This window comes from Coffea arabica, chromosome 5c (genome assembly GCF_036785885.1).
Source record: "Coffea arabica cultivar ET-39 chromosome 5c, Coffea Arabica ET-39 HiFi, whole genome shotgun sequence".
Taxonomy (NCBI): Eukaryota; Viridiplantae; Streptophyta; class Magnoliopsida; order Gentianales; family Rubiaceae; genus Coffea; species Coffea arabica.
This window is the reverse complement of record NC_092319.1, coordinates 46316967-46340948: the sequence shown is the minus strand read 5'-3', so window position 1 is coordinate 46340948 and position 23982 is coordinate 46316967. Positions and strand designations below refer to the sequence as shown.

The 23982-nt window shown below is 34.9% G+C and overlaps 4 protein-coding genes across 7 annotated transcripts; all 4 read left to right on the top strand.

The window, feature by feature from the left end:
* Positions 1–3126: 3126 nt before the first annotated feature.
* Positions 3127–5273, top strand: LOC140007552 (signaling peptide TAXIMIN 2-like). Its single transcript, XM_072050225.1, has 2 exons — positions 3127–3421; positions 3874–5273. Exons 1-2 carry the CDS (start codon positions 3324–3326, stop codon positions 3995–3997), a joined length of 222 nt encoding a protein of 73 aa, XP_071906326.1. The 5' UTR covers positions 3127–3323; the 3' UTR covers positions 3998–5273.
* A 3650-nt stretch (positions 5274–8923) lies between these two features.
* LOC140007386 (homeobox-leucine zipper protein ATHB-52-like) lies at positions 8924–9484 on the top strand. Its single transcript, XM_072050142.1, has one exon. It carries the CDS (start codon positions 8924–8926, stop codon positions 9482–9484), a length of 561 nt encoding a protein of 186 aa, XP_071906243.1.
* Positions 9485–12825: 3341 nt separating this feature from the next.
* LOC140004081 (E3 SUMO-protein ligase MMS21-like) lies at positions 12826–16159 on the top strand. Of its 2 annotated transcripts, none has more exons than XM_072051270.1 (7): positions 12826–13057; positions 13198–13269; positions 13895–14005; positions 14111–14224; positions 14673–14812; positions 15663–15748; positions 15859–16159. In XM_072051270.1, the coding sequence occupies exons 1-7, from the start codon at positions 12956–12958 to the stop codon at positions 15984–15986; spliced, it is 753 nt and encodes a 250-aa protein (XP_071907371.1). In that variant the 5' UTR covers positions 12826–12955; the 3' UTR covers positions 15987–16159. The 2 variants fall into 2 exon arrangements, with proteins under 2 accessions (XP_071907371.1, XP_071907372.1); XM_072051271.1 differs by having other exon boundaries at positions 12828–13057; positions 14114–14224.
* Positions 16160–19898: 3739 nt separating this feature from the next.
* Positions 19899–23817, top strand: LOC113689863 (uncharacterized exonuclease domain-containing protein At3g15140). 3 transcript variants are annotated; one of them, XM_027207657.2, is made up of 6 exons: positions 19899–20632; positions 20787–20985; positions 21669–21749; positions 22355–22480; positions 23029–23152; positions 23508–23817. In XM_027207657.2, exons 1-6 carry the CDS (start codon positions 20413–20415, stop codon positions 23703–23705), a joined length of 948 nt encoding a protein of 315 aa, XP_027063458.1. In that variant the 5' UTR covers positions 19899–20412; the 3' UTR covers positions 23706–23817. The 3 variants fall into 3 exon arrangements, with proteins under 3 accessions (XP_027063458.1, XP_027063459.1, XP_027063457.1); XM_027207658.2 differs by having other exon boundaries at positions 19899–20646; positions 20855–20985; XM_027207656.2 differs by having other exon boundaries at positions 19901–20646; positions 20783–20985.
* Positions 23818–23982: the final 165 nt, after the last annotated feature.

The following is a 23982-nucleotide window of genomic DNA, read 5'->3' as shown; positions in this document are numbered from 1 at the left end:
TGCTCGTCAGCCACTCAGCCTACGGTGTTAGGGATAATTTCACAAATTTCCCTTGAAGTTTTTGACAATTTCACTTGGATTTCCTCTAATTTAAAAAATTACACTAACTTCACTTTTCGACTTAATGTCAACATCAAAAGGCATAAACGGACACAAATACCCTCAAGAGAAATAGCTGTAGAAAAACTATAAATCAACAAACACGCTATTGGGTTTCATTCTTTTGTTAGATATAATATGTGTAGCTAGTGATGCATAATTGAGAATACCACGCAAGAAAGTTAGAATAAATTAGAAATACATTTATTAAATTCTACTCCAATCCAATTAAATTTTGATGGTGTAAAGTTTTGGTGGAATATTTCAATATTTTGGATGACTTTTGTTAAATATTTCAATAGTTGGTTAAATATGAAATTTAATGGTCAAAGATGGGCACCTGGGCTCCTCGGAATTGATGATATTATTTATTATTGTTATGAATTTCATAATAATGTTATTTTTCTATTAGTATACTTAATAGTTGCAGTTATAGTTGGCTGCTAATAACCTTCTAAAATACGTGTTTATTAGCGAAGAGTGGCCTATTTAAAAAGAGATGAAAACTCATTAAAGGATGCCTAAAGTGCTACAAATTAAGGGTTTTAGAATCATTTTAATACTTCTCATTCTTCTTCTTTTCTTAATCAAAACAAAACTCTTTTTAGTCATTCTTGGGAAATTTTAGTTTGGCTTTTAAATGATGAAGAATGTCATCATTTGTTTGTCGAGCACTAACATAATGGGGACACGAACTGTTAAAAATAGCATCGTCACCTGCGAAGTCTAATTTTACATTTTGTTCTTTACAATTTTTTACTAAAACATCATCAAGACTTTGCATCTTTGGGTTCGGTGTACAAACCAAAAGATGCCATTTAGCACTTAGCACAGCCCAATCCTGCTTCTTATTTTAAGATTTATTCGACGCATTCCTTTGTGAAGATTCGACGGAGCAAAAAGCAAAGATTTGAAAATCCTCACATGTAAAATGTTGCTGGAATCATTAGTGAAATCTTGGCTCCATACAAGCTATACAGGTAAAAAAAAAAAGGTAAGTTTTTGAATTTGATGTTTGCATTTACAAGTAGAATGAGTTCATTTTTTTTAGTTAAAAATGTTATCTAATTTCTTTTGGACTTATAAGGGTAAGCCTCGAATAAAAATTTGCTAGTATTAATGTCAGCATTTTAGGCGACTCTATCTCATAGGGGCTAGGGGTGTGCAACGAATTCAAATTCGGTAATTCGAAAATTTGAATTCGGAATTTTGGAATAGGAATTATCGACCGATTTCGATTTTGAATTCAATAGTTCTGATTTCGGTTTCGATTCCGCATTCAATTCAGAATTCGGAAACCTTTTTTCCTTTTTGTTAGATGTATTGTTATATAATATAAATTTTATATTACATATATTATAAAAATATTATTATATATAAATATATATTAATCTATATATTATAAAACGAATTTGAAATAAAAAAATATTATTATAATTATTATATATATTTATAAAACGAAATTGAAATAAAAAAATATCATTATATATAAATAAATGTATATTAATATATATATTTTTGTAAAACAAATTTGAAATCGGAAATTTCGATCTCGATTTCCAATTTCAAAAACTCCATTACCGAATTCAGTGCCAAATTCCAAATTACCAATTTCGAAAATTTCGAATTCAGTCGGTAAATCGAATTTTTTCGATTTTGCATACTCCTAATAGGGGCTGATTTTGTTACTAAACTTGTCAATCAAAGGGAAGTTATTGAAAATTTTCAAATTAGAAAACATTTAAGTGAAGTTATCAGAAATTTTAGGAGAGTTTTCTAAAATTACACGGTTTACACCTTAAACTTATTTCTTTATCATGGCATCCAAATGAAAGAGTTGAAGGGGGAGGGATTGGGTTGGGTGATATAAAGGAAAAAAATATAAGTCAGAGATCTCGAATCAAAACCTTTCATCTACATTAAAAAAAAAAAAAAGAGTTGAATGTGACAGTGCATCCAACTTTCAAGTGATTATAAGTAAATATGCATATATCCTAGGTATAGGTTTGTTTGTATATGATCATATTTGCTAAAAAAACTTTAATTGTATTGTAAACATGTTTTTTTAAATATTTTTAATCATATTTTTTTTTCACATATATCACATTATAAAGGTTACTACAGTGTTATTTCAAATAAAATTTCAAATAATCTCCTATCCAATTACATTACATACTAAACGCCAAGACAATGAAAACATTTATGAAGTGCTCAAAACATTTGAAACTTCCCAAAAAACAAACACTCCTATCCAATAAGAGCCAAACTTTGCAATTGGCTAGTCATAAATCAAATTCAACTCTATAGTATTTTACTAGTAAAAGTGGCTTGTAAGATCATAATAAACATAAGTTACATGTAAAAAATTTTAATATGGCGCAGAGTTCTTCCCAAATTTTTTTTTTTTGGTTTAAGTAATATGGAGCAAAGGCGATACGATAACTTATTAAGAACTCGTGTTTAAACTCGAGTACCTTGTTGTTATTCTTGTCATGTTATTACAAGTTGATCTCAATCTTATTTGAAAAGTTCTTACTGATGAATGAATATTATTCCTTTGTTCATAAAAAAAAAATTGAATCTTAAAGCTAACTGTCAAGAATGCAACTGAATTGGCTGTTTTCTTCACAAAAATGAAAAACTAACAACAGTTAACGATCTCTCCCGATGGGCACAGGTGTGAGGCAATAATATGTGAAGGTACTCAGTAGTTAATCCTACTGATACTACCCATCCCATTGAAAAGTGTTTTTTTTTTTTCCAAACGATAACACATTGAAAAGTGTTTACCATGGTCAAATATCAATCTCGATGGCTAAACCCCTTTCAAAATTTCAGTTCTCCAAATTAGGCGCCATTCCAACTTTAATACAACGAACCCCTTTTTAAACTTCCGAGGGCATTATTGTCATTAAACAGTACAGCTTCCAGAATCCAAGGCGGGTTAATAATTAAAGATTTAAAGCTGCCTGCTTTGATTTTTTAAATGAGAACAGTTACTTTTTTTTTTTTTAATTCCTTTCTCTCCTTCTTCTTGCCTTCCTTTACTCTATCTCCACGTCTCTCCGCAGTCCTCTCTCTTAGAAAATGTTATCCGGTTTTTGATTTTTTCCAGAAGGGTTTTTAGGTTAAAGGATAGTAGTCTTGTTTTTGTTTCAGAAAGGGCTTTACTTTCTTCATCGATTGCTACATTCCTTGGGTGAAGTTGCAGAAAGGAAAGAGCTATGGCGAAGTGCAGGCCCTTGGGGTTCTTGATTAGCTTGCCTTTTGCATTGCTTTCATTGATTCTAAGCCTTGTCGGTGCCGTTGTTTGGGTCATCGGGTCCGTTTTTCTCTAACCATTTTTCCTCTATTTCATTGTTTTTAACATTATTTTTTCATGTTAGTTTCTTGAATTATCTGCACCATCTCTTCAGTTGGCACATTATTTCAATATGATAAAAAGTTCAATCATTTTTGCTCTTTATGCACGATTTTTATTTGATTGATGGCATCTTGTATTCCATTCTAATGTATTTAAACTAGGTTTCAAGCTATAATTTTGATCTGTAATTGCTGTTTTCTGTTTCTGCATGTTCATGGCTGGAACCCAGCTCCCTTGACTTTCCTTGAAATTTGATGAATCCATGGCATTGCCAGTACACATTTAGGAAAAGAGGAGTCCTTTTCCAGCTTTCTTTGGTTTTTCCCTTTCTAGTGTTTATATTGATCTTGAATCTTGATTTTTATATCAGGAAATTTTTGTTACAATACGTTTAATTTTTGTAATGGCAGGTCTTTCTTGAGCTGCATTTGCCCTTGTTGCATTTGTTGCACTGGATTGGTGAATATGGCTGTAAGTCTGGTGAAGCTGCCTGTGAAGATCATCAGATGGTTTACTGATCAGATACCTTGCTGATGATTCTTGGTATTCTTGCCGCTTTCCTTAGCTCATTTTGGGAACCGCGGGGACATTGGTGTGACCCCTTTATATATATATATATATATATATATATATATATATTTACTGATTAGCTAAATCAGCATAAGGTAGAGCCAAGAATGCTATTCTTCTTATTAAGAGTTTCATTCCTTGAATCCACTCATGCACAGCATCAGAGTTGTTTGGATATATCCGCAGTAGCAATAAACAGCTTTTAGCGACTTGATTGTAATTGCTTCATGGCATAAATGTTCTACTTGAAGATCTAAAGTGTTAGCGCCATCAAGTTGGTATGAATTTATTTTGTTAAATATCTTTTGAATTCATAGATTCATAATGGTCTGTCTTTAACCACTGTGACAAATATGCAAGCCAATTTTTGGTGTGGGAGAATTTGACGGAGGAGAGCTGTGATTTCTTTGGTCTCTTTAAACAGCATTTGAAAATTTCAAACTTTCTTGAGAATTTGACTAATGAGAAGAATGGTTCTAGAAATAGGTAGGTTGAGGTGATGACCAAGGAACAAAAAAATGTATAGGGAAGAACTACAAGAACTCGTAGCAGCGGCAGCTAATGCAGTCCTTCGTCTTCTTGGAGTGATAATAACCAGTCCTTTTCAGTTTTCGCTACCAAACTCCTGATTGATCTTTATACTATCTATGAGACTGTGGCCTTGTTTTTCTGAAGTGAGGATTTTCATATAGGGCATCTCGTCTCTTGGCATCACCATTTTTTCCAGTGCCAAGGAGGCATGCAAGGACCAAAGAGAAAACTTCATAGAGGAGGTGAAATTGTTACATCTCTCATATGGGTGCCAGGCGCAATTAACTCAGTCCACCGCTGGCATCAAGGTTCACCAAAGAAAAGGAAACTACTCTTTTGATGAGAACCAAATAAATTGTAGGCATCACATCCCTTACTGTCGCAAAATTGAAGCCTCTCTACTGTTTTCCTCTGCTGTATCAGACTATCAGTCATGTGTAACAGGTTCAAATTAAAGAGTAGAAAGTCAAATAAATTTGATAAAAGAAATCTTAACATAAACCAGATAAGCTAACCAGTGGTTGGACAAAATGATGATAGTATTTTACGTTATCCTATGCAAATTATGAAGGTTGGTTAATGGATACACTATTAGTGCCTTGTTCTGGTACATGTAGTGTACCTGCCAAAGTTTAATGTATATGTCTTTTTCATGAAAAGAAGACTCGTGATCAGCAGTCTCATTTTTATTTTTGCTTTGACCCTACCACTTGAACTTTGTTTCCTTTCTATTAATGTTAGTATAGTTGAGGATTTTCTACCAAAAATTTTTTATGTTTTTCGTGAATACATTTCGTGAAATCTGAGGGTTGAATAGAGCCCCAAGCATGGGTTTGAATTGAAGTCCTAACCGTTCAAATCTATGATTTACTTTGATCTGATCAACAATTTACAGAATATTTATTGCTCCTACACCAAGTGCAGATTAGGAAGATTCGACAGACTAGTAGGGAAACCAATCCAATTGCTCATAAATTAGGAAGGCATGGGAGCAATGTTTTTGATTATACAGAGTAGGAGAAGGAGGATCCTAGATTTTTACATGCACTAGTTTATAGCAAGTCCATTGTCTGAAGTAGTTTAAACTCGTTCCTAGTTATGAAAAAAATTATAGAAAGTTTCCAGAAAAGATTTTAACCATTGGCTAGTTGATATAGCAGGAGTGCAAAAATATGAATGTCTTGTCGAAATACCTAATTGGATGCTTAATTGTACTTTATTATCACAGGTGCATTGAACAAAGATTCGAGTCTTAAATCATTATGCATGTGTGGGATCCTTGTGTCCTTCCAACGGTGTACCAAATTGATGTTACTTTGCCATAAAGAAGAAGACGAATAAATTAGAATCAATTTTACTATTTTTCTAGTCTCCGACGGCAACATACTGGAGAAAAATCTAGATTGAAAACTGATGGCTGTAAATTTAGAACAATGGTTGGCCAAAATATTGAAGTCAGCACTCAAACACCTTGCGCCATCGGTACGTTACTATTTACCTTTGACCATTTCAAATGTGACAGGGGAGGATCGGGTTGGTTGGACGGTCAGGTGGGAGGAATTGTTAACTCAACGGATCTTCTATTCTATGTGGGGGTTGGAGGTCAAGGATTCAAATCTTGTCTTCTATCAATATGTTTCTATATAAAATTTGTTCTAAATCTATGCGGGTGCGTGGTGCACTTGTTGCGTGCGTCTGGTGGTGGTTCAGTCCCCATCAGGTTCTTCCGACTCAGTTGGACCACCCTTTAGAGTAGACTCCTCCAGTAGGAGTAGGAGTAGGAGATTGTAAATAGGGGATTTTGATTAAGTATCTCCCGTTTACACAAAAAAAAAAAAAAGGGAGGAAAAGAAGGACTATTTCAGCTGTGGCACAAACTCGTACGAAAGTGAATGTTACAAAAGGAAATCTTACTGCTAGTAAAGCAAGAATATGCATTCCCCTTTGCTTCCACTAATAGCTTAAATTGAATAGGGTCATAAAAGACGACAATCAAATTTACGATATTGTAAACCCTTTTAGAATCAATTGCATAAGATAGGATACGCTAACTGATGACATGTGAAAAAAGGGAACATATGAAATTTGAGAAGCTAAAGAAAGTGTAGTAGTGAAAGTCTGATTAAGATTTGCATCAAGATTCCAAATAAAAGTGTTGGAAATTTATTCAAAAGTCTTTTGAAACTTTTCTCTTGGAACGACACAGCTCTGTCAAATTTGAAAATTTCTAGTGCCTTTCGGGAAAAGATTTTCATTTTTTGGGGTGAAAATTTGGTGTGAGGTAGAATATTTTCAAATTTATGGAAACTGGTATTTTGGGTTTCACTTAAAATATCATGTTCCTATTGATAGACAGAAATGATCCTGGTAATCATTATTCAGCAAAACTGGCCACCGCCTCTCCTGATGGGGTGGGAGGTCAAGGGTTCAACCTTGCCTCCCATCAAATTGTCTGTTCCTTATGAGCAACTCGATTGATCTCAGCAAGCCTCCTTAGGAGCTGGTGTCCAGTGCCCGCAAGGGTCCAAGTCCTGTGGTTATCATATTCGGGGGGATAGAGTCTCTTCTCCCGGACCGAGGTGGGATTAGTCGGGCTCCGTAAGGATTGATCCGGACACCCACTCCGTCAGCAAAAAAAAAACATTATTCGGCAAGGCATAATAATATTATTATCTTTTACCATGTATTTATGTCACGAACATGCATAAAAAATTAACACATAGAACAGAAAATACTCATGTTGCAGAAGGGGTGTGCTTCACCTCGTAAAGAAGCATGCAGTCCCCAAGCATATGGGTTTAGCTTGTGCAAGACATAAATAAGGATGTTGATTTCGACAATAGCTTCATAAGATATATATAACAGGATAACAATAGTACAGACTAAGATGTCAAATTCTCCAGCAATGAATATGAATATATGCAAGCGTTGTTTTCAACTTTTAATAGATTCCAAAAATTGGAAAAGAGAAAAAGGTGCTAGGTAGATTTCACTTTTCCCCTTTTTCTTTTCTTTTCTTTTGCATACCAAGAAATAATAATTATTAACTGATTGAAATGGGAACAGAAAAGGTGAAGTTGACAAACAGTCGTTTGTCAGTAGTTACTACTCAGAACTCAGAAGTTGTTAAATTATCCTGTCAACCACTCTCAGATGTGCCTATTGTTCCGCAGGTGGATTGAAAATTTTAGACTTGATCCACTTTGTTAAGGGAACTAATCGTGCCTTCTCAAGACTTATGAGTACTGTTTTTCCATTAGAGCAGCATCCTTTTCTTTATATTAATCCCACCAAATATTGAATGGTCTGGCATCTAATGCAGAACCTGTGATCATTGCGAGCAAAAGTTGAAGTTCACTGGAGTTGTGCTCTCTGCAGAGGTGATTAACTGCGTCCATTCTTCCCCAAGTTGCTAAAAGGTCGCCTCAATTGATGGCTTGCTTGACCTCAAGGCCATGCAAGCCAAATTTCAACTAATTCATTTCTCAGAACCATTTAAGAAAGGACTAAAAGAGTAGAACAACAGAGATGATTCCGCAAAATGCTCTGTCTGTAACCTGTCATTGTTCAGGATCTGATCTTTTTTTTTTACGGAGACGATAAACCTATTTTATCCTACACTAAGGGGAGGGAGCGGACCTAAAGAGGCCCAAGGGTAATTCGGAGAGGACTGAACCACCATCGGATCAGATGGGTGTACCACGCACTAAGCTTTAATGCTTTTGTGGTGGCCTGGTGGTTGTTTAGGATCTAATCAGGTCCATATGTATTTTAAACATCCAAAACTCAGCGCCTTTGTTTATATTTTATCCCCATCCAAGCGGGAAGGAAGCTCCAGATCTACGACAATATTCATGTAGTATATTTTGGAACATAGCCAAGTTCATGATCCTAATTTGGTACTTGTTTGTGGATAACGTTATTAATATTGAATATGTGATTCAACTTCTTAATCCAGAACAGATAATCTTTTATACAGGAATATTTACCAAAAACTAAGCATTATTCTGTACTTGCATGGTAGGACCAACTCCACGTGAACACCAATTGCAGTTGCATGAGAAGTCAGCAGGCCCCATCTTTCCATTTTCCCCTTTGTTTACCCCATCAAAAATTTCAGAGCCAGCGCAATAATGGCATAAATAGAAAGTCATAAAATAAAAAACACACACATCAAGTATTTTTTTAAAAAAGAAAAAAGAAAAAAAGAAAAAAAAGAAAAAAAAAAAAAAGAGAAGAAAACACATATCAGAGCACCAAACTTTCAACACTTTGAATCCCTATATAAGCCCACAATAATCCTCATTTTCATCTCAAATTCTCTGATTTCATCACATAGAGCAACTTGCCTCTATCAACATGAGCTCTGCTCAGAACCTGAAAGCCCATTCCTTGAAACATTGCAAGAAAAGATTGAGCCAAGACCAAGTTAGGCTGCTAGAAGCAAATTTCAGTTCCAACAAGAAGCTTGAACCAGAGAGAAAGCTCCAGCTTGCTCGACAACTAGGCGTTCCACCGCGACAAATCGCGATTTGGTATCAAAACAAGAGAGCCCGGTGGAAGAATCAAAGCCTTGAACTTGACTACGGTGCACTTCAACTGAGGCTAGAAACTGCATTGGCTGAAAAGAGACAACTTGAGAAAGAAGTGGGGCAACTTCAAATTGAGCTGCAGAAGACCAGAGAAAATTTACTTGCTTGTACGAAGCAAGCACAAGAAATTCTTCCATTTTCATCCTTTTCGAGTTGTGGTGACGAAGCTGGAGGCTCTAGTAGCTTGAGCTTGCATGAAGATGTTAGCTGTTCTTGGCAAGACGGCCGTCAGGGCTTGCAACTTGAGGAGCTTTATGCCTGTTTGATGGGATCAGAAGGATCGGCCCGCGGTTCAGTTGGGCGAAATGAAAAAATATTTCTTGTATAAGACAGAAAAAGTGCATCTTATGTTATGATCATCAAATGGTCAAATAAAAGTTAATTAAATACAATATAGATCACTATAGGATTAGCCTTTGCAGGTTGTAGAATCGTGTAAGTGGTGCCCCTAGTGGCTAATGCTGTAGAATATGGAACATGTATTTCCAAACTGAACTTCGTCTGCTAAACTTGTTCTGTTTCATCACTTGATGCACCAATCAAATTTTCTTTAACTTTGTTGCTTTCGCGGTAAAAGGAATAAAAGCTGGATAGGATAGCATACATTTCAGATCAAACAAGAGGGCGAAAAGAGTATAACAGAGGTGTTCTTGCCTGCTAGATCATTCTCTTGTTCCTCAACCTTTAGGCAGCCCCGAATTTTTGTTGAAGAGATTTGACAATGTTTAAAATTAATTTGGATCTCAATATTAATTAGCATATCTACCAGCAGATTGCAAGTCATGCAAAAAATTTTCTCCTCCTTTCGGGTGGCAACTAATTAATTTCATGTCAGTTGTCCCATCCCATCCCAGTTTCTTGACGATGTAACACGAAGATATCTGATAATATTTTTATTTGCCAATTGGGCATGCATCGACTGTTATCGATGATATCTTACTGTCTTTTAAAAGCGATTTGGTCTGCATTATTATTAGCATTGATTAGAGCTAAAATGGGAAACATGTTAGATTATGGTAAAACACTTTCCTTTTCTAGTATAGTAGTGAAGACTTAATTAAGCACTTGCACCTACGCTAATCATCAAAACGTCAATCAACAATTTTTGCAACTCTTACGGGATCCTACGCATTAGTACCATGCACGGAGGATTGTAGTTTATCGTGATATTGAAAGGGTTCATCGTTTGGACACTGATGTATTTGTAACTGGAATTTGTCCCAATAGCCACTCGTTTGATAGATCCAGATCATTTTAGGCTGCTGTCCCGGAAAAGTTGTACCATCACCCGACCTAGTCAAATGCTATGACATTTGAAAATCACTGGGGACTTTTTATCTCATGTTAGGACAATAAAGACGTTCAATACAAGGACTGATTAAGAGGCTCCAGCAGATGCAACTTGGTCTCCCTGGCATGCCAATTTGGAACTTTGTCGCCGGTAGCCGCCTGTCCACCGTCAACAGCCCGACTAGTTGGGAAGAAAATGAGTCTCAAGTACATGACAAGATAGCATTAAAGTGGGGGATTTCTTCCCTTGAACAGAGGATGGAGGAGACTTTGGGGGTTAAGGGGTCACAATCACGGTGGCTATGCAACAAATTAAATGGCTATGGCCAGCCTTCATTTAATCTTGTTTCACATACATGCAAAGCATATCATGTGTGGCATGTGTCTATCTTATATTTTGAGTTTTAACGTGTAAGCAAAGATCAAAGGGTAGACAAATTGCAAGTAGCTCTCATGAAGTTGATTAATTTGACAGTAGCCTCAACTGCTACCTAAGAGTAGCTCTTATGAGGTTTGAAGATTTCAAAGTCAGAGCCATCCAGCTTAGTTTGCTTTCTTCTTGTTGGTGCAGAAGAATTGAAAGCAGAAGCTATCCTTGTAAAATATGGAGCTCTTGAGTCTCGTATCACTGGCACTAGAAGTAATATTTTATGGTTCAGTGATACGTTTTGCTGTAATGCAGCCCAATTGCACGCTGGCTGGAGGATTCTCTATCCATTCCTATGATTAGATTATTTGGATAAATAACCCTTATCATTGGATAGGCGCTACAACTGGGGGAGACATACAAGATCTCCATTGGCATGTTGCAACAAACATATGACGTAATTAACCACGTTATTAGGTCAACACGAAAATCGAGGCCAAAACTAGACAAAGCAAGAATCATAAAAAATAGGTTTTAGGTTTTAAAATATCTTCAATGTCTATGAATCGCTATATCGTTGTAGATCTCTGCATGTATTCTAACCATCAAAATTAATAAAAAAAAAAAAAAACTGTTTCAAATAGCTTAACGAGCGGGTGATGTTAAATCATCATTGGCAATTCAAAGTAGACAAAAGCAAGAATTGAGCCCAAATGCAGACAAAGCAAGAATCATAAAAAATAGGTTTTAAGTTTCAAAATATCTTTAAGGTCTATGAATCGCTGTATCCTTGTAGTAGATCTCTGCATGTATTCTAACCATCAAATTGAATAGAAAAAAAACTGTTTCAAATAACTTAGTCAATGAGTGATGCTGAATCATCATTGGCAATTCAAAGTTTTATTTTCTTCGGCTCTAGGGAGATTTCAAGCTTTGAAGAAGGTAAAACAAAAGAAAGGGAGAAAGATTTGGAATTAAATTACAAACTTTAGGGGTCACCTGATTAATATTACAAATCAATTTAAACCTCGAGGATGAGAAACTGTCCTGCCTCTATTAAAGGGCCAACCAATGTGTCCGTTAGCCCAATATCAGAGGTCATAGAGCAGTAGGCTCGCCATGACCTTCACATTTCGGCGGATTGGGCTTTTGACAAAAGCCCAATAATTGAAAAGCCTCATCACAAGCGACGGACTTGACATCAGGTACGCCTGCAGAATTTGCACCTTAGCCTACGGTGTGTTTGAAAGAATTGAAGTCTGAAAATTAGAATTCTAAATGTGAATTTATTAAATTATTGAATTGTTAAATATTAAATTCAATACATATGAGTGCATATCATATCCAGTAATAAGTGAATAGATTATCACTTAATTTTAGGAACAATTTTTACCTAGAAAATTCAGTGCCATTTAATTAATTCGGATGTTCAATTTTTTGTTATCAAATGCTTCTAAACACGTTAAGATCTGTATCCATTAAATTTAAGTGCTGAATGGAGTTATCAAACAGAGTCTTACAGGAATGGAATTGGGGTTCGAAAAAGTTAACGGCTATGATTTGAACCCCCAAAAAGAATTTTAAGACTCAAATTACATATTGTACATCCACTTTAATATCAAGTACGGGACTTCCGAAATTTTGTTATAGTTTTACAAGTGGTTGAAAATGAATTATATTCTGAACAAAGTGAGTTACATCCGACGAAATTGAAACAAAATCAGTCCAACGATTTTTTGACAACGGTTTGGACCGTCTAGTAAAGTGGCAAATATTGGAAGTGTAACATATCATCAATTCATTAATCATGGGAGTCACTCTAATGATCAGGAAACGGCTGTTAAAGTTTTTTTTTTCCCGTTAAATTCAGAGTTCAAATTAATTCTGGGCCTGTTAGTGGTGAAAAAGGTCTGAAGATGATTCCAAAAAAAAAAAAAAAACCTTTATTCGAGAAAGGTGTGAGGGTTTTTTTTTTTTTTATTATTATAAAAAACCCCCTTGTTTATACTTTATATATCATCTCCTCCCTCGTTCAGCTGTTGCTTTCCCTCCAAAAAAGAAGCTGGTGAAGCCTGGAAATTGGCACATCCAAATTAAAAAATATATGTAGTAATTATCTTTTGAGTGCGAATTAATTAAAAGATGGCGTCGACCTCAGCTCCTCATCGGAGCAACGCCGGCGGCTATAGCAGAATGAAGTCGGCAGCATCCAAGCTTTACAACGACAATCAATCTCTTATAGCTGTAATTACTTCTCAAATTCTCCGAACCCTACTATCAACAGCAACGCCCCCCCTCCCCCCAAAAAAAACCATTTTTCTTTTCTTATCTGTTTTTCTCCAATACGTAAAGATATTTTCTCAATTTTTTTGTTTTCGTTGCAGGAAATGAGGAGGGCTTTTAATATGATGAAAGAAATTGCGGTTGATTTGGAGAAAGATAAGAAGTCCGATTTGGTACATCTTTTTTATAAACCTTAGTTTTTTTTGCTTCTGATGCATATAGAATGTGAATGTCGTTGTTAATGGTTTAGCTACATAGTTTAATAAAAAATGTAACAGTCCCCAAAATTAATATCAAGTAGTTTTTTTTTTTTTTTGTTTTTTTAACATTTAAGCATGTTGAAGCTGCTGGGGAGGTCCATTATAGATTTCCTTAGCAAATTCACTAAGTTGGATGGATTAGTTTGCTGATTTTGAACTTCAATAGTGATCTGGTTAACCTTGTCAATAAATGCAAATGCATGGTCGCTGAACGAATTTTAAATGTTGTTGCATAAAGCATGATTTAAGGTCTAGTGTTTGGAAAGGTCTGTTGGTGTAATTTATGCATATTAGAGCAGTTGATTTTGAAGGATGTATGTGGCTAAGCGTCAATGAACAATGGGATATAAACATAAGATTCTGAAAAGTTGATGAAGCAGAACAAATTCCAATTACGTGATAGGTGCATTTGTGCAAGATGGTGGTCCTTTATTTTTGATATCTGATGAAGTCATTTATCAAATGAAACCTTCTTAGAGGTATTTACAAACTTTCTTCTCACAAGTTCTTAGGGAATTGGTTTTCAATATTGACACAGGTTAAAGAGCTTGAAAATGGAGTAGCAGAACTGTTAGAAGCTTCTGATGACTGCATGCATCTTTCAACTGCTATTCTGTCTGTTGGAAATGAGTACCGACCCAGGCAGGAGGTATATCTCTTGCTCTAATCATAAATCTCCTTTTAAGTCATTGCAGTGACAAAATCTGTTCACTTTTTTTCACTTCACTGGTCATCTATCATGCTCTTTGAGAAGCAGCTAACGGATTTTAAGAAGTTACTGGATGATGAGATTACAAAATCAAAGGCAACTTCATCATCAACTTCACAAAACCATCAGTTTTTACGACAATTTAGGGAAGCTGTCTGGGTATGTCTATTTACTATAGAATTGTAATCTTAAAGCATGCTTTGTATCCACTCTGTGCTATTATCTTCATCTCTTGTTCAATATAACTGCAATTACGAAAGTGTCATGCACTTGATTGTAATTTACATGATTACCAGCCCTTCCTGCAACTGTGTGATATGCAAAATGATGCTCATGCGACATTAAGGTATACTTGTGCAGTCTATCACTCTACAGCACATGCAAATTATGAAGTTAAATTACTTAAAAAATTTTGTTCATTTTTTGGTCTTGTATGACGCTTGGCCTTGCTTCATTGTTGTTTTTCAAAGCGCCCCTAATTGTTAGTCTGTTACAGAGGTTTTTCTTCTAGTTTTTAACTCTTGAATACTCTTGGGAATGTCCTACATATGTATATATGTTTTCCTTGTCATAGTATAAGCTTTTTTTTTTTTTTTTGGCTGGGCAGAATGTTCATCATTCAGGCATCCCAATGCCAGGTGAGGAGCAGGAGGACATTGTGATGACCAGTACTGAAAGCAATATTCTCAACAAAACTTGCCCAGTGACTGGGAAGCCAGTCACTGAACTAGCAGACCCAGTGCGAAGGTCTCTGAGTATACCTCTCTTTTCCGTCTATAGGAGTGGTCAAATATATATAATTATTGTTAAATACTAAGATAATAGAAATTTCTATGTTTTGTCTCGCTATCTGTGGTCGGATGAATATGAAGTCTGGGCAAATGCATCTCTACATTTCTACGTGTATTCTAACAAAAACTGTATTTATTTATTTTTGACTATGATTGTATGACCTGGCTAATTTTTTACTCTTCCTCTGCAATGAGACATTATCTTTGTGTACCATCTCATGGAAGCAGCATAATATTTGATCCATCCAGCCTTGCCGGTTAAAGGCTGCAGTATTGTTGCAAAATATTGGCATAGCATTCCTATTCTTGCTTGATGAGGAGAGTTATACTGTTGGTATTGCTTCTGTAGTGGAAGAAGTTTTGAAACCAAAGCCATACATATGCTGATTCATGGTTAATGAACTGAATGTGTATCAACCAATTACAGCACTAGTATATTGCACATTTTTATTTTTGTTATATCATTTTTGAATTACATGCCGAGGGAACCCACATGGACTGAGTAAAAGGAAAAGACTGTGGCAGATGGGATTACAAATTTAGATTGAAGTTGAAGGTTTACCATCTTTTGTGTGTGCCTTGTTAGGAATCTCATGCAAGTGGTCTGGTTCTTATTGCCATAAGTACTCCTTGATTGCAAATCAGCTCCTCAGATTCATAACAAGCGTCAGTGATGGTTTTTGTTATTATTTTCTGAAACTGAATTGTTTTGGCTGCAATAAGACGTGGAGGGCTGATAGTTTTTCCTTGTATCGTTTATTCTGCTATCTATTTGTTTGACTTCATTCTTTTATCCATTGAGGCAGCATGGACTGCAAGCATGTTTATGACAAGAACGCTATCATGTATCACATGAGATCCATGAAATCCAACTGCCCTTGTCCTGTAGCAGGTATTTACTTCCATATCTTATGTTGCAAGTATTATTATGTTACTTTGTTCCTTCGTTCCTTTGTTCTTTATTCATATTCCTTGGGTTTACCTGGATGTTTCTTCTTGCAGGTTGCCCTAAAGAGTTGCAGGTGCAGAGATTGATATGTGACCCTCTGTTGTTAGTAGAAATTGAAGAAATGCGCACAATGAGCAAAGGAGCTGCTCAACCTGGGGTTATAGAAGATTTTACTGGGTGACGCAAAATGACCTATCAAGGTTTGGTAATGGTAGCAAGATTTATTAGTTTCAGATGTTTCTTCCAAACTCCCTGAAATTTCCCGATCAAATTTTGAAACTGTAACGTAGAATGTTCCTCTGTCACTTTGACAGTGATGGAGGTGTTAAAAACTTAAAAAGGCCTTATTTTTCTTGTTTGGTGCTTTTAAATCTGACTAGCAGTTTCAGGATGGGTAACTGACAGTGTCTTTGGTTGTATATTGCCAACTTCATGCACTTCAGTTTGAAAAGAGAGTCTGTCCATCACGGGCACGTTCAAGATCGAGCAATCGGGGTACGTTGGCTGTTTGGTAAGGAAATGCCACGAATAGATTTTCAGCCCTACACTCGAATAATTGTGCCTCGGTAACCGCTCAGATCAAAGCTACTTTCTATTCGTCATTCAGACTTCTTAGTTAATAAAGACATTATTAATCTAAGATATTGTGTGCACCAGATCCGTATAAGTCAATCCTTTTCTTAAAAAAACCAAAAAAAAAAAAAAATCATAACCAAATCTATATCTATATGTATTCAGGAAGGGATTTTTAGCAGAAACCCTCTCAATGCCTTCTAAACTTGTCATACTTTTTTCTAGATTTTTGTATTTATTTTAATACATAAAAAAGTAGTCGGTTATAACCCACCTTATCACCAATCAATATTCTCACTATCCCACTATCACCAATCAATATTCCCACTATCCCACTATCACCTTATCACTAATCAATACTCCCACTGAGTCCCACTATCTCACTCCCACCATCCCACTATCTTAACTCATATTTTTGTATTTATTTTAATACGTAAAAAATTAGTGGGTTATAATCCACCTTATCACCAATCAATATTCCCACTATCCCACTATCACCTTATCATCAATCAATATTCCCACTATCTCACTCCCACCATCCCACTATCTTAACTCATCCTACAATTACTCCTACAAATTCTTCTTTTACTGATCGACTTAATTAACTTATCGAGTTAATTCCCTCACCCTCTCTCTCAATTTCTTATTTGTTTTGGGTTCTCTATTGATTTTGTAAATGTATTGATTTTGTTTCTTTTGTGAGCAGTAGTGGAAGATATTATGTGCAGAGACTCCAGCAGAAATCAACCTTCTTGCGGCCGGCTTAATTTTCCAGGTCAGTCCCCTCTGTCTTTTAAGTATGTTTTGCTTTTGCTTTGTTTTTTGTCATGAATGATATTGCATTGATTTTCTGATCATCCATTATTTCTGAAAATTTTTTACAAAATCTTATGAACGGTTGTTTGCTTATTGTTACACTGTAAAGCAAAGATAAAAAGGTATTGCTTGCTTATATAATTGCGGATGGTATAAGTTCATGATTAAGGGTTCTACTATTTCTAACATAAATTGTATATTATAAAAATTTATTTGTTTGTATTACTGAAATTTTTTTAATTATTTTTATTGCACATTTATCACATAAAATAGGTGTTATGATAGTTATTTTCATAATTTTATTCCAAAAATGATCGTGCATGAAATAAAAAAAAAGATTTTTTGATAATTAAAAAAAATAATTAAAAATGGTTTATAATTGGAGAAAAACAATTCAGATACTACTAATAACTAAGACACTATACGTCCATTATTAAAATTGGATTAATTTTTAATTTCGTCAGAAATCCTTTTGGCAAAATTGCATTCTAGCCTTTCTTTTCTTTATCAACAATGACAATTACAACTACGTGATTCATCTATCTAGCAACAGCACAATTCAACTCATGGAATAAATAGTTCATTGCTTAAAGTACTTAAACGAAAGGTTAGAGCCAAGTCCTACTTAACACTTGCAAGTAATATATTACAATTAGAAAAAAGAAAATGATTCAAGAGGAGCAAAAAACTCACCAAGCCCCTGACATATGTGCAATCGTCAAGGCACTTTTGAGCATTTAAAACTACATTCCTTAGTTCAGGTAACCACTTCTTTGTAATTGTTTTCATTTGATTACAATGCAATTCTATTAAATTCTATTGATGCTATTTCTATATTAATTATTATATTTTTTTGGTTAACAGTTCTCATACAATGTATCATTATTTACACATAAAATAAATACATAAACTATTGATTTTTAATTTAATATATATTTTATTTCTAGATCAAAGAAATGAGAAATCTAACTATCCTCGAGATCGCCAGGCATCCACATCACCAATGATTTTGCATGATCATGGTAAATATACAGTTTCTTATATCGTCATACTCATCTTACATACTCACTTTTTGGCTGCACTATCTTGCTAAATCAACTATAGATACAATACAATACAATTGTATTACAATTGTTCGATTACAATACAATTATATTACATTCTATTGATGCTATTTATAGACAACTTAACAATTTTATAGATTAGCAATTTATTTTATTTTATAAATTACCAATTACTACATGTACCAAAATATTTTTATATAGGGATTGCTTCTTTAACTATGGGTGCTAATAACAATTCAATTGGTGCGTATTTTTCATTTGATTACAACACAATTGTATTAAATTATATTGATGCTATTCTATATTAACTATTGTATTTTTTTGTTAACAATTCTCATACAATGATAAAAAAAATTCTCATACAACCGAAAAAAGACGGTTCTTGAATGATATATACATTCTATTATATTTCAAATTATTGTTAAATAGATATTATATTTTAATTTTATTGGTAAAATTTTTTCACCTTTATTTGTTCACAATTTTATTTTTTTTCAATAATGTCAGCACCGTGCATAGCACGGGTATTCCCACTAGTATAAAAGTAAGGATACTAGTATTATTTTGCGTGTTTTTAAAAGAAGTGATTGATTTATTCACGACTATGTAATATCTTTCTCACTACATCAATGTAAAGATTAAAATGGTTACATATGTGTCAAGACTTAAATTTGAGGTCACCTCAAAATTGGCTACCATAATTATGGCAGTCATCGGCGCAATTTTCAGCAATTTATAGTGGTTATTATAATATATTACTATTATAGGTCGGAGTCTTTGACTGTTGGTAGTGAGATTCGAACCTTCATTGATGAAAGCTATAATATGTGATTTGAATAAATGAAACATTTATTTCATCCTAAAAAATGGAATAATATCAGAAACTTCCCTTGAGATTTTTCTCAATATCACATGACACTCGTAAAGTTTTAAAAAGATCACTTGCCTTCCTTACTTCTGTTACTAAATTTTTAAAAGTCCTAAACGACCCTTTCACCTGCTAAATAAAAATATTTCTAAATTACTTTGTTAATTTTAAGAAACCATCATCTAAAAACTAATCTCTTGTGGTACTATCACGTCATAATGCTATATCCCATAAAAATATAAATTTGAAAAATAAAAAAAAGATATTTGAAAAGAAATGCACTTGCACTAATTTAATTCTATATGGTCAAAATCGATTTCTTATGAACTTTTATATTTTTTTCAACATCTTCTCAATCCTTGCCCAAATTATTAAATTGTACTAATCATCATAAAAGTCAACTCAAAATAAGCAAATAAATCATACCTCACTTTATCACAATCACAAAATAAAAGATAAACAAAATTGAATTTATTATAATTTATAAATAAAATATTGCATAATCATCCAAAAAATGAGTAATAGAGAATGATGTAGAAAAGGGAAAGTGAAAAAAGTGACTTTAGTTTTTTTTATAAAATTTTTGAAGAGAATGATGTATACCCACTAGCCCCTATCACAGTCTCCTTAGGCTTCCTCTCTTCCTAGATTAGGATAGAATAGATTATACAAATGTATCGTTGCTGATAACAAAAAAAATTTTTTAAAAAAAAAGGGGGGGGAAGGGTTAGGTTGGGTGGTATGGGGGGAGGGAGTGTAAGTGAGAGGTCTCGGGTTCGAGTCCTCTTGCTTACACTAAAAAATAAAAAAAAAAATTATTTGATATGTGAATTATGTGTCAAATAAGGGTTAATATAGTCTCTTTCTAATTATTAGGGAAGGTAAGTAATATTTCAAAAACATTAGGGGCGTCAAGTGATATTAGGAGAAACCTTAAGCAAGGTTTCTGATATTATTCCAAAAAAAAAAAAAAGAAGAAGAAGAAGAAGAGAGACTCTTAGAACCTGAACCTGAACCTGAACCTTATTACGAGGGAGTCCACAAGCTGAGCCACCATTAAAAGGCAAAAAATGTCCTGAGCCACCCGGCCCTCCCCATGAGCCTGGAGCCGTCAAATTGTTCTGGAATTCTGAGACTTCCTCGGCGCTCAGCGGACACTAAATTGACATGGAACTTCTACCGTGAGACTGTGAGAGTCAAATAAAAGGAAAAAAGGGCCTTTCCTAAACCCACACTCCCCGGTACTAAAACCCCCCCAATTTGGATAAAACAGGGTCATCATCCAGATGACGTTTCCAAGATTTTCTTCGTTAGTCCGTCGTGCTCCTCTTCTATCTCCCGTACTTCCACCTCTCTCAACACTCCCTTCTCTTCACCCCAAACGCAGCATTAGCCTCGGAGCCTCTGCTTTCATGGAAAAAGAAGAATCCACCTCTTCACCAATCCAAGCTTCTGCTCCCCTCAAAATCAACCGCTGGAAGCCCTTATGTTTGTACTACACCCAAGGTAAGTGTACTAAGGTGAGCCCTTTTGCCCTTTTGCTGCTTTTAGTGTAATAGTTCCCTATGATTTTTCTGTCTTTTATAGTATTTCTGTTTTGTGCTTTATCTGGAAAAACTTTAGTAAATTTTATGGTTTTTCCCCCTCTTTGGATAGACAGATGACCCTGTTCATTTGGGGAAGTTTAACCATAATCTCTCATCTGGGCTTGGGTTGGAAACATGTCAGTTGGAGAAGCTGAAGTCCCAGGAGTTCGATTACTTTCTTGTGCTTGATTTGGAGGGCAAAGTGGAGATTCTTGAGTTTCCTGTGCTCTTACTTAATGCCAAAACCATGAATTCCATCGACTTCTTCCACAGGTTTCGTTAAAAAAAATTATAAAAAATTTAAATTACTGCTTTGGAAACATGACCCCGTGTAATGTTGTGGAAATATCCTTCTTGTTTTACATTAGTCCCTTTAGGTATTAACTTTACATGAGCTCATTCTAAGGCAGTCTATCAACACTAGAATAGTTGACATGGTTGAAAACCAAAAAAAATGATCCATTGGTTTATGTACTGCAATAATGAGGAATTTGATTCGGTTAGTGATTTGACTTTGAGTGTAACTGTGAAGAAGTTTGCTTCATACGTCGAAATGATTACTGGATTCATGTTATGGGTGTTTGCATCTAAATGGATTTATTTTCGTACTTGGAGTTTGTCTTTTTGATAAAATGGGTTCTACTGTAACAATAGCTTGATATAGCTGGTAATGTGAGTGGGATACATGTGAAAGTAATTAGGAGGATGTAGGATTTGATATTTGGTATGGAAAACTTTCCTTTGCAGTTAAGGACGTAATATCTTCACCGTCCAAAAAGGGGACTTGGGGAAAGTAAATGGTAAACCATGGATGGAGTATATTATGGCTAGTAAATTTATCTTGACACCTTACGGTGCTAATTGTTTGCTTGTTAGCAAAATTTGTTTAATTTTTATGTGATGAGTGTGATTTTAAATGATTAATGCTTCTTCTGGTTTTCCTAAACTTTTGACAGGTTTGTGAGGCCTTCCCAGATGGGTGAGCAAAGAATAAATCAGTACATTGACGGAAAATACGGAAAACTAGGAGTTGACAGGTACATTACTAATTCTCTGTCCAAGTCGCTAAACTTAGTTTACTTGCTGGCCTGTTTGATTCAGCTGATGCTATTTTATATCTGTTGAATCTATTACCTGGGCTTGTCCGGTGAATCTTGATTCTTGATAGTTTTTTTTTTGGACTGATGATATACTTGATTCACCAGATGAATGCTCTGTTATCTAAATACTTGATTCACCGGTGAATCTAGTGATTTCACTTGTATATCCATTTGCTTTATTTCGGAGTTTACTCATTGTGGATTGATGTATTTGTCAAACTATATTGCAATTGAAGGAAAGGTTGCTATAAATTTGAAAATTCAGTTGCATAACTTGTTCACTTACACATTGGTATTTCTTTTTCAAGGACACACGTTGGTAGCTTTAATATTTCATCTTCACATTATAATTTCCAACCATGAATCTTACTTGGACTTAATTTTTCTTTTCCTAAAGCATGTTTGTCCTATTTTTGATGAGATTAGAATTTCATTTCCCAGAGATTATGCTACCCCCCTACCCCACCCACAAAAAAAAAAAAACCAAAAAAAAGGAACAAGTATACTATCTTGAGCCATTTCATGGTTCTTTATTTATGCAGGGTTTGGCACGATACTGCCATCCCATTTGATGAAGTGATTCAACAATTTGAAGAGTGGTTGGGTAAGCATCATTTATGGGTCAAAAAGCCAGGTGGTCGTCTAAATAGAGCTGCATTTATAACTTGGTAAGTTGCTTGTCTTAGTGATGTTGACATAACCCTTGAGTCATTTTTATCAATGCCCTACTTCGCTGGATCAAATTGTCATATTTTATCAATGCCTTCTGAGAGGTGTAGAATGAACGCCTATGAATTCTGTTGAATGGATAAACTTTGTTTTTGTACTTTAACTTGTTATTTTTTTATGAACATTCAGATGTTAAAAGTTTGAAACTGTGAGAGCCTAATAACATATGGGTCCTCTGCTGAACTCCAAAAGCTCCTTTTTAACTTGGAAAAAAAAACTTTGTTTGTAGCATTCTATTTCTCTTTTGATTCCCCTATCATTTAGTTTTAAAGTGTTGATGATATTGTTGAGGCCTACATTACTTAATCAGAAAGGATAAATATGATCCTAAACAAACTCATAAAACCACTAGGATTTTGGAGATGGAGAATAAACAGGACTTGATCCAGTCTGAAAAGGAGTTGCAATGCTTGTTAGGTTCTGAAAACAAAGCAACATTCTTTAGTTTTTTCTAATTAACTATGTATTGTTGGTTTACATGTACCAGCGGAAATTGGGATTTGAAGACAAAGATCCCTGCGCAGTGCAAAGTATCAAGGATGGCACTTCCATCATATTTCACCGAATGGATCAATCTAAAGGACATTTTTTTGAACTTTTATAATAGAAGGGTGAGTTTGCTGTACTTACACATTTCTGATTTCGAAATGATTCCCTTTGGATTCAGCTGACTCAGTGAACCATAGGTTGGCATGATTTAGTTGTGTGACCGCCATGTTACTGTACAATTTGCTTTCAGAGAACGTTGCATTAGTGTGAGATTGGCTGTGTGTCTGTGAGTTTATGCATTTTATAGAGTGTTTCATCTCAGCCCAATGCTCGTTTGCAGCTGCTGCTGTTGATTGGACTAAGTTTGTGTTATAGTGATAAACTTCTCAGATTGTTGCCATCCTCCTCAAACCTCTCATAGTTTTGGGTTGCCCTTAGTTCCTGTATTACACTAGTTGGCTTCTTTTTGATTGTCAGGCTCCAGGAATGGTTTCAATGATGAGGGAACTCCGAATTCCACTGCTAGGAAGTCACCATCTTGGAATAGATGATACCAAAAATATTGCAAGAGTGGTACAACACATGCTTATAGATGGTGCTCTTCTGCAAATTACTGCAAGGAGATTACGTGGTTCTCCCGAAAAAGTTGAGTTTCTATTTGAAAATCGCGTCTAGTTGCCACTCTACATCTCTTTACGTTCACCTGCCTTGTTATGATCTTCATTTCGGACTAATTTCTTTGTGCTAATTGCATATATATATATATATACATACACTCTTCATGAGCTTTCCTTCTCCAACAACAATTTCAAGAATTCAACCAGTGTGTTGATGATGGGTTCATCGCTGTTCAAATTATTCCAATTTTACCATTCAAATTGCAATTGAATGGCGTCATCTACCAAAACATAATGGGATAACAGAGCGGAAAAAAACTATATGCTTTGATTTT

Bases quoted from the DNA above. Each gene is read 5' to 3' on its own strand.
- LOC113689863 (XM_027207656.2), top strand. From the start codon at position 20,413: ATGACGTTTCCAAGATTTTCTTCGTTAGTCCGTCGTGCTCCTCTTCTA. The intron at 20,647-20,782 runs GTGAGCCCTTTT...CTCTTTGGATAG, and splicing joins CCCAAGGTAAGTGTACTAAG to ACAGATGACCCTGTTCATTT. The intron at 22,481-23,028 runs GTAAGTTGCTTG...TACATGTACCAG, and splicing joins AGAGCTGCATTTATAACTTG to CGGAAATTGGGATTTGAAGA.
- LOC140004081 (XM_072051270.1), top strand. From the start codon at position 12,956: ATGGCGTCGACCTCAGCTCCTCATCGGAGCAACGCCGGCGGCTATAGC. The intron at 14,813-15,662 runs GTCTCTGAGTAT...CCATTGAGGCAG, and splicing joins CTAGCAGACCCAGTGCGAAG to CATGGACTGCAAGCATGTTT. The intron at 15,749-15,858 runs GTATTTACTTCC...TTCTTCTTGCAG, and splicing joins CTGCCCTTGTCCTGTAGCAG to GTTGCCCTAAAGAGTTGCAG.
- LOC140007552 (XM_072050225.1), top strand. From the start codon at position 3,324: ATGGCGAAGTGCAGGCCCTTGGGGTTCTTGATTAGCTTGCCTTTTGCA. The intron at 3,422-3,873 runs GTCCGTTTTTCT...TTGTAATGGCAG, and splicing joins GCCGTTGTTTGGGTCATCGG to GTCTTTCTTGAGCTGCATTT.
- LOC140007386 (XM_072050142.1), top strand. From the start codon at position 8,924: ATGAGCTCTGCTCAGAACCTGAAAGCCCATTCCTTGAAACATTGCAAG.